At 44.7% G+C, this 9,834-nt stretch overlaps 1 protein-coding gene across 1 annotated transcript in view; it reads right to left on the bottom strand.

The window, feature by feature from the left end:
- Positions 1 to 1,160: 1,160 nt before the first annotated feature.
- The window catches only part of Slc15a1 (solute carrier family 15 member 1), a 45,185-nt gene continuing 36,511 nt past the window's right edge, over positions 1,161 to 9,834 (bottom strand). The window contains exons 18-23 of the mRNA XM_070001939.1: positions 8,467 to 8,516; positions 6,808 to 6,915; positions 6,584 to 6,692; positions 5,479 to 5,622; positions 4,111 to 4,218; positions 1,161 to 1,858 (exon numbers count right to left, since the gene is read on the bottom strand). Of these exons, the coding sequence (XP_069858040.1) occupies positions 1,670 to 1,858; positions 4,111 to 4,218; positions 5,479 to 5,622; positions 6,584 to 6,692; positions 6,808 to 6,915; positions 8,467 to 8,516 (708 nt within the window). The 3' untranslated portion in view covers positions 1,161 to 1,669. The remainder of the gene's footprint in view (positions 1,859 to 4,110; positions 4,219 to 5,478; positions 5,623 to 6,583; positions 6,693 to 6,807; positions 6,916 to 8,466; positions 8,517 to 9,834) is intronic.

The raw sequence follows: 9,834 nt of genomic DNA, 5'->3' as shown, positions 1-9,834 counted from the left end.
AGAGGGGTTACAGTTACATAAGTCAGGTAAAGAGTACATTTCTTTTTAGACAATGTCGCCCTAGGTCTAGTCTTTTATATTGGAGTTTGTGATTAGGCTCATTCAGTCATGTTCTGATTGAATGCCACTAATTTGTTCAGATGAAATCTGACTACTTCCACCTCCTGATAGCACACAATGTTTAAAGAAGACTATCATGTTCTGGGGGTCAGTGAACAAGATTCACACAGTGCTTGCAGTCTAGGCGAGCTCAACTGTGACTCCACAGTGAGGTCTGAAATGTTGTGTTGAAGTGTGGAGGAATGTCACCAAATGCTGCAGGGAGGGCAGATGGGAAAATTGACGGGAAATTGAAAATGGGAATGAAGGAGGCTGAGCCCAGAGGAGGGGCTGAGGGTGATGGATAGAGAATGTGTCTTAGGATCTGATTTTTTCCCCCTTTGATCTGTGAATGAAAACTTGATATATTCCAGCCACAGAAGTTCAAGGGTGATTAGATAAGAGTCTGTAGAGAGAAATAAAACATGTCCCAAGGAAATGGAGCCCTCGTCAGGAAATAGAGATGATCCTAAGCCTCAGAAGGTGTTGAGCAAGATTTGATAGCACATTTGTGTCCCTCACTCTGGACTTCAAACTTCCCCTTCAACACGGCCTCTACATGCAACACTGCGTTTGCATACAGCTCATCAGTAACAGACTGTCTCTCCTAGTCCAGGAACCAAGGTGACCTCTAGCACTGTGGACTAGTTTGCCTAAGAACGATTGCCAGTTTGCATAGGAGTGGCAAAGTATCTGTAGGAAGGTTTATACTCTTTGGAAGGACTTTTCCTTCAAGCAGGAAGTGCTCATCAGTATTGAGGAAAAATACTATAAAATGTACACATATGTGAGTGTAGAAAGATCCTAGTAAGAAAAGATGTAGATTTTTATTACCCTTCCGGTGGTGGTGGGGGGGGGGGGAGGAAACAGGACCAGGAAGAAACAAACTTGGATGTTCCATGTCCCTGGGGTTTACTTATGTGAGCATTGCTTTTGTTAATGCTTTTATTGACTTTGGATGAAACGTTAATGAACATATATTACTTTTATAACCAGACAGTATGTTAAAGATTTTTTACTCAAAGATACACAGATACTTATTATTAAGAACAAGAATTTTATTTCATACAAGTGAAACTTCAAAAACTACGACTGGCCTTCACTTGTGTGGCTTTTAGTCATACATAATTTAAAAAGAGGTAGAGATTGGGAAAATAAAGGAATCTTTAAGTTATCAGTTACTACTAGCTTGTATTTACTATTCCTGTGAGGTCATTTTTGGCATTGGCTCCTGCCACATTCAATATTGTTTTCACCACAGTGTTACAACAAAAACAATATGGAGCCCTCTCCAAATTAAGTTAGTCCAAACTAAGCTCATTTGTATGACAGGAGAGATATAAGCTGTTAGTGTTAAAAAAAAAAAAAGCTTTAAATAAGACTTTAAAAAAAAGACTTTATCTAGAGTTTTAGATTCGTCGATGACTGCTTATAAAATTGATTTCTTGGTTTGGTTCACAATAAGTCTTCCCCATCAAAGGCCATTCATTCAGCAGAGCAACCTGCCACCTGTGGACAGAGGTCAGGGCCCAGGCTGGGCGCAGTTCATTTTGCACTTGCCAAATGCCCTTCACATCCTGGTCTGGGAGACAGGCTCCAATGCGGGACCCAGGTTGTTGTTTTCTGCATTCTTCTTCTTATCCTCATCAAATTGAGCTTCAATCTCTGCTGGGTTGACATAAGTGTAGAATCGAGCCATGATGGCAAATATCACACAGACGACCAGGAGCAAAGCCGCAAATAGAATGTACTCAGCCCACTTTGAAGGGGAAGTAAGGGGAAAAAAAAGGAAAATAAAAGCAAAGTCATGTGAACATGCATATGTATGCATTGCAGAAACATTTTCTTGCTATGACTAGGTAGAAAGTGCTTTAAAAAATTATTGAAGGGTGGGAAGGTGGCTCAGTGGTAGAGCACTTGTCTTGCATGCATGAGGCCCTGGGTTCAATTCCTCAGCACCACATAAGCAAAAAGAAAAAAGTCGGAAGTGGTGCTGTGGCTCAAGTGGTAGAGTGCTAGCCTTGAGCTGAAGAGCTGAGGGACAACGCCCAGGCCCAGAGTTCAGGCCCCACGACTGGACCCCCCCAAAAAATTATTGAAAATGGGCAGGCAATCAATTCAGGGACAGACTTGGACATTTCTTTTCAAATGCCTAAGTCACAGCTAACATTTTTCTCACAGCATAGAAATGCAGAAACGTAAGACTCTGGGAAGATGAGAGAAAATTTCTGAGGTATTCAAGCCTTAAGATATGTAAATGAGCTGGGCACTGGTGGCTCTCGCCTGTAATCCTAGCTACTCAGAAGCTGAGATCTGAGGATTGTAGTTTGAAGCCAGCCTGGGCAGGAAAGTCTGTGAGTCTCTTATCTCCAATAAACTACTCAGAAAGAGCCAGAAGTGGGACTGTGGCTCAAGTGGTAGACCATTAACCTTGAGTTGAAGCAGCTCAGGGACAGTGCCCAGCCCCTGAGTTCAAGCCCCACAACTGGCACCGGAAAAAAAAAAAAAGGTATGTAGCTGGATCAGGCATTGATGGTTCACACTTATTATTATCCTAGCTACTCAAGAGGCTGAGATCTGAGGATCATGGTTCAAAGCCAGCCCAGGCAGAAAATGTCCATGAGACTCTTAACTTCAATTAATCAGCAAAATGCCAGAAGTAGAGGGTGTGGCCTCAAGTGGCCAAGCGGTAGAGCCCTGAGCACAAAAACCAAGTGAGAGGTAAAGCACTGAGTTCAAGCCCCAGTGCTATAAATAATAAATAAATAAATAAATACATAAATAAATAAGTAAGGCTGATGCCTGTGGAATGGGACCAAGAGAATTTTAAGCAGTACCCTGTGGGAAGAAGAATATGCTAGAATTTTACCCAGATCTTGTATCACCCCTTGGTAACCCTGTGAGTTCATGCACTCCTGGCATTAGCATACCTTTGGGGCCTGATGAGATGTGGGAAGCCATAAGAGGTTGAGATGATAGACTCATATCTGGCAGAGCTTGTCTGCCTCAGGGCTAGAAGCTTAAATATCAGAAACATCTTCATTTTATCAGAGCTAGAAAACAGCCTTCACTATGGCTAAACTTTAGGTATCATGAAAGTTTCTAGATGGTGTGTTGGTTTAGAGTTCTTGTTTCTAAAATTAAATTTACTTTTAAAATTATGTGTACATAATTGTGCAGAAGTGTTTCAATTCATCACATCAATGTATAAGTATAGTGCATCTTGGTCAGTGTCAGCTTCTTCTCCCCTGCTTTAGAGCTTTTTTTTTTTTTGGGGTCCGGTTGTGGGCCTTAACTTGGCCTGGGCGCTGTCCCTCAGCTCTTCAGCTCACGGCTAGTGCTCTACCACTTGAGCCACAGCACCATTTCCGGCTTTTTTCTTTTTGCTTATGTGGTGCTGAGGAATCGAACCCAGGGCCTCGAGCATGCAAGGCAAGCACTCTACCACTGAGCCACCTTCCCAGCCCCTGCTTTAGAGCTTTTATGTGATGAATATCACGTTCTTTTTAAATATATTTACTCATTTATTTGGTTTTATGTTGGTCCTGGGCTTGAACTTAGGGCTTCAAGAGCACTGTTGCTTGGCTTTTTCATCCACAGTCAAGGTTCTACCTCTTGAGCTATGCATCAGAGATGACTCTTAGATTTGGTTCCCCTGGTTGGCTTCTATCTGCAGTCTTCAGATTTCAGCCTCCTGAGAAGCTAAGATCCTAAACCTGAGTCACCAGCACCAAGCTGAGGTGTTTCCTTTGGTAGAAAACTATGCTGAGTGTATGTCCTGCAACGCAGACTGGTTATTTCAGTTGTCAGTTTCCAACTGTGCAACAGCAGGTGCAAGTTAGAATTGACACTCCCTTCTCCATTGCTGCTGGTGAAAATCCTGTCTGGTAGGTCTGGCAACTGTCTCCAGCCATTAGACCAAGAGACCATGTGTTCATAGACAGACCGAGAGGATCATGGGAATGACCATTCCCAGTGCAGCAGGACATCCCAGCTCCTTCTGCCCTGTACCTGTTTACTGAAGTGTCCTGCCCCGGCTATGATGAGCACAATGATGTTCCCCACGGCCACTGTCAGCAGCCAGCCTGCTTGAAGCACGGACTTCATGTTGGATGGAGCCTGAGGAAGCAAAGCAGAGCCCATCACCATCTAGAGCTTGACCTCCGAGCTACTACTCCACTACTCCACCACGTAGCCCCCTGATAGCAAAGGCCAGGCATGCCCAACTAGAAGATGGGCATCACGTGGATAAGAACCTGGACTCTCCCGCGGCAGAGCACGCACCAGTCCCCAAGTGCTCCTCTTGGTAAGGGGGGGTCAACTCCACTCCCCAAAAGCGTTTCCAAGCAGAGCCAGCCACGCATGGCCTTCATGCAAATGGAGCCTGCTCCCTGAGCTGCAGGTCTGCCCTTCTGTGCTTGGTTTTCTGGGTTTCCAGTGTACCTCCTCCAGCTCTCGTCACCTGGATGCCTTCCTCGCCTTTGCTAGACCATGTGGTCATCACAGAAAGGATTAACCAGGTTCCATCCACCACCTTTCCTACAAGGATGGCAGGTACTGGAAATTGCGGGGCACAATGACTATTCATGTAGTTTTGACAAAATAGTTCAAGAATCAAGCTCTAATCTGAGCATCCAGAATAATTGTCCCAGGTACCAGTGGCTTATTCCTGTAAACCTAGCCACTGAGGAGGCTGAGGTCTGAGGATCAAGGTTTGAAGCCAGAAAAAAATCTGAGTGACCCTTAACCTCCAATTAACCAGCAAAAAGCTGCAAGTAGAGCTGTGGCTCAAAAGTGCCAGCCTTGGGTGAAAAGAGCCAAGTGAGGGTGGTAGGCTCTGAGTTCAAGCCCTAGTATTGGCTAAAAACAAATGAACAACAACAACAACAACAACACCCTCAACAAACCCCAGAACAACTGCCTCATTTGTCTATCACACTTAAAAGCAGGATTTCTTAAACTTGTTCTTAAAGCAAGGCCTTATTCAACGTGGTTACTGGGATCTACAAAGATCTCAGCTGAAGACACAGACTTGGCAGCAAGCACTTTGCTGAGGAGTTGATCCCCTCTGCTCACTGTAAAATCTAGAATGTTCTAGCCTGACATGAATCCAGCTTTTTTTTCCACTTAGTACTCTGACTGTTAGTGTGATTTTGGGGACAGACACATGGACAGAAGCTCTCACAGAGCTCATGGCACAGGAATGTCAGTAAAGACCCCATTGATCTCAGAGACCTTGCTCTGAAGATTCCATAGTGCCTCCTAGAGTTTTTAAAGACTATAAACAGCCATCCCAGATGTAGATGGAGCCCCAGCAGTGACTTCTGCAGGTGGGCAGGGCGGAGGGAAGGGGGCACATGGGTGACAGGAACCACAGACCTGGGAATAGGAGAACTCCAGTCCCGTGACGGAGAAGACCACCTCTCCGCAGGTGAGCAGGAAGTACTGCGGGATCTGCAGAGCCATGCTGACTGTGTTGGGGGGGATGTCTTCAAACTCCAGCTCTCCTGGGCAGCCGTTACTCTAAACCATCAAGAAGCAGCAAGTTGAAACTGATGTGGAGAAACTTTCTAGAACAACAATTCTTTACAAGGCTAATAGAGTTCCCCGCTAGGGCTGCTCCATGGTCACAGAAAGGAAGTACATAATTTAAATATACATATGCAACATTTCCTTCTACTCGTGATGGGAAAGCCCTAGTGGGAGCTGAGAATGTGTTCACTAGTCTGCCTTCTCCTTCCTTCCTTCCTTCCTTCCTTACTCATGATGGGAAAGCCCTAGTGGGAGCTGAGAATGTGTTCACTAGTCTGCCTTCTCCTTCCTTCCTTCCTTCCTTCCTTCCTTCCTTCCTTCCTTCCTTCCTTCCTTCCTTCCTTCCTTCCTTCTTTCCTCCCTCTCTCCTCCTCCTCCTCCTTCTTCTTCTCTCATGGGGCTCAAATTCTGGGCCTGAGCACTGTCCCTCAGCATTCCAGCTCAAGGCTAGTGCTCTACCACTTGAGCCACAGTGCCACTTCCCCTCCCTTCTTTTTTTTTTTTTTTTTAATCTCCTTTTCCTTTCCTTTTTTCCCTCCTCTTTTTTTAAAGGCAGGACCTCACTGTGTAACCTAGGCTGGCCTTGAACTCTTAATCCCGAGTGTTAGGATACAGGCATGAATTACCATGTCTAGATAATGTTTCCTTTTAAATAAGAGAGTAGCTTGGAAGTCCACTTTGTTTAAAACATTGTCATCTCTTTAAATAAATTGCTATATTTTTGTTAATAGTAAAGAAACACAAGACACCGGCTAACATGAAATCTTTGTCATGGTACATCAGACTGCTATATTTTATTTTACTGTTAACCCAAGTCAACAGTAAGTTGAAGCATTCATGGTGAGTTTGATGAATTCTACACTTCTAATACCTATCCTACTTTTCTCGGTGTCATGAGGACCCCTGGCAGGATGTCTGAGAGAATGTCTATGGATGGCAACCAGTTACTCACCTCCCTTCTGATCACGTAAGTAAAAGCACTGCCAAAGTCAAGGTTGGAAGACTGAAAGACACGTGGACAGTCTTGTGGAATCTCTGCTGAGCTTACTGTGAAGGTTTTCCTATTGAAAGAATGATCGGGTTTAACATTCTCGGTATTAAAAACCTCGATATAGTTTCGAATGATAAAGACTTGACATCTTAGAACCTGGAGGCGTGTCCAACACAGGTACTTACTTGCCAGAAGGAAAGAACTGATACTCGCTGGCGTTGTGACTCGTGATATTTTCATATGCTTTCCCACTCATTTCGATGTTCATTATCTCGTTAAAAGCATTTACAAATCTGAAATAGAAAATCGTCTCACTTGGAATTGAACTGTGGAATACCTTATTTTAGGCTATGAGACATACAACAGTCATTAAGTTGAGATGACTTTTTGGAAAGAATTTAAGAGACTGTTAGAAACTTCTGGAGTCTAATGAATGAATGTTAGCAAGCTTAGGTTCACCCTTGCTCAGCACTTATAACAATTCCCCTAAGAGAAATAATTTAGCCGAATACTTTATTTATTTATTTTATATATTTTTAAGGCAGATAGAGAAAGCTTATTTGAAAGCAGAGTCAAAGAAAGACTTTTTTTTAGTTGATTTTGGGGCTTGAACTCAGGACCTGGGTGCTGTCCCTGAGCTCTTTTTGCTCAAGGCTAGCATTCTACCACTTTGAGCCACAGCTCCACTTCAGATTTTTTGATGGCTAATTAGAAATAAGAGTCTCACAGACTTTCCTGCCCTGGCTGGCTTTGAACTCTGCTCCTCAGATAGCCTCCTGAGTAGCTAGGATTACAGGCATGAGCCACTAGCATCCAGCTTAAGACAATTATTTGAGAGCAAAACAGACTCTCCATAGAGATGGGTCCAGACCTGAGAGTGCAGTGGAGTGTTCCTGAAATAGTCTAGTACTTTATACAAGTTAGGTACTGTTCTAAGTTCTTTTTCAATATTACCCGGTTTACAGACATCAAGTAGGTAGGGACAGGTAGAGATGCTTTTCCCTTCCAAGGCAGCCAGGCCTTTCTGATATTTGTTCGGAGAGCTTTCATGTTAAAATGGCAAATGATCAACAGCAGCAGACATTGCTGAGTAGCTGGAAGACATCCCCAGATAGGGCTTCTTTGGGGATGATAAAGAAAGTCCATATTTCCTTTACTTCTCAGAGACTGGGATAGGGAAGGGTGGGCAAGGGTTGTAGGAAGAGATGGCCCAACCCAGTGGTATGGATAGACAGCTGAAAGCGATGGCTGTCAGATGGTGGAGACCTAGAGCTGGATGGGGCTGGAGTGACAGTGCCCAGTGCCAGCTGAAGTGTCTACTAGCCTGGGTCCTACATCCCAATGCTTCCATCCTGGCCTACACCTCCCAGGGTTCCACCTCCCAGGACCACACAGGTGTTAGACAAGCAAGAACAGGTGGTTAAGGACCGCTTCTTTAGGTGTTACAGGATGTAGAAGACCTTGGATTTCTTGTACTACTTTAGTGATGAGAAGGTCCCAGCCTCAGTGAAGGCATGTAGCACTGTCCAATTTACAGAAGAGACAGTAGAGTGAGCACCCAAGTACAGAACAGAACAACTCAACCTTTATGTTGAGCTTTGTGATGTACACCTATTTCTACATCTATACTTGGCTTTTTCCCTCACAGCTAGCACTCTGCCACTTGAATCACACCTTCATGTCTGACTTTTTGCTGGATAATTGGAGATAAGAGTCTCCTAGTTATGTCTACCCAGGCTGGCTTCAAATCATCATTCTCAGATCTCAGCCTCCTGACTAGCTAGGATTATGGGTGTAGCCACTGGTGCCTGGCTGCAAGTTAAGTTTTAGAGAAATCTTCATACCTGATTCCATTTTCTCCTTTATCTGGCTTCTTGTTAAGCCCATCCTTTACCTGAGAGAGAAAACATTAATATAAACACCTTTCTAATATCTACTTTGCTTCAGCCTTAGAAGATCAGCCTTAGAAGATCATGACGTGAGTCCTTTACTCTAGGAGCTAAGGGAAGGTCACATTTGAAGGTTTCCATTTCTTTTTTTTTTGGGGGGGGGGTCAGGTCGTGGGGCCTGAACTCTGGGCCTGGGCACTGTCCCTCAGCTCTTCAGCTCAAGGCTAGCGCTCTACCACTTGAGCCACAGCGCCACTTCCGGCTTTTTTCTTTTTGCTTATGTGGTGCTGAGGAATCGAACCCAGGGCCTCAGGCATGCAAGGCAAGCGCTCCACCACTGAGCCACCTTCCCAGCCCAGTTTCCATTTCTTTATCTCTGCTTGTCCTCCAGGCTAATCTGAGTCCCCACTATTCTTTTATTTTGACTAATCACATGTGGTTGGTTATACAATATAAATTCATAAATTTACAGAAAAAAATAAGACAGCCTTGAATGGTAGGTGTGTGTGTGTGTGTGTGTGTGTGTGTGTGTGTGTGTGTGTGTGTGTGTGTGTGTGTGTGTGTGTGTGTATTTCTCTTGTCAGTCCTAGGGCTTGAACTCAGGACCTGGGAACTGTCCTGAGCTTTTCTTTCTTTTTCTTTTTCTTTTTGCTCAGGGCTAGTGCTCTGTCATTTGGGCCACAGTTCCACTTACAGTTTTTTGGTAGTTAGAGATGAGTCACATGGACTTTCCTGCTCAGACTGGCTTTAAACTGTACTCCTCAGATCTCAGCCTCTTGAGTAGCTAGGATTACAGGCATGAGGCATAGTGCCTGGCTTTCTAGTAATTTTGGTCCTCGATTGCCAGTGATTCCTAAGAATCAGGGGCTGGGAAGGTAGTTCTGTGATAGAGCGCTTGCCTTGCATGCCTGACGCCCTGGGTTCGATTCCTCAGCACCACATAAGCAAAAAGAAAAAAGCCGGAAGTGGCACTGTGGCTCAAGTGGTAGAGCGCTAGCCTTGAGCTGAAGAGCTGAGGGATAGAGCCCAGGCCCAGAGTTTAGGCCCCATGACCGGACCTCCCCCCCCCCCCCCCAAAAAAGAATACTATGTCCCAGCAACTGAAAACAAGTCTCGCAACAACCCTCTCCTTAAGCAAGTGACCAACAAAATCAGTTGCATGCTGTGATTATTTTTGTTGTTGTTGTTGGTCATGGGGCCTGAACTCTGGGCCTGGGCCCTGTCCCTCAGCTCTTCAGCTCAAGGTGAGCCCTCTACTACCTGAGCCACAGCATCACTTCCAGTTTTCTGAGTGGTTTATTGGAGATAAGAGTCTCATGGACT

This window comes from Dipodomys merriami, unplaced genomic scaffold (genome assembly GCF_024711535.1).
Source record: "Dipodomys merriami isolate MVZ:Mamm:240054 unplaced genomic scaffold, mDipMer1.0.p SCAF_6, whole genome shotgun sequence".
Lineage (NCBI taxonomy): Eukaryota > Metazoa > Chordata > Mammalia > Rodentia > Heteromyidae > Dipodomys > Dipodomys merriami.
This window is presented reverse-complemented; position numbering and strand designations above follow the sequence as displayed.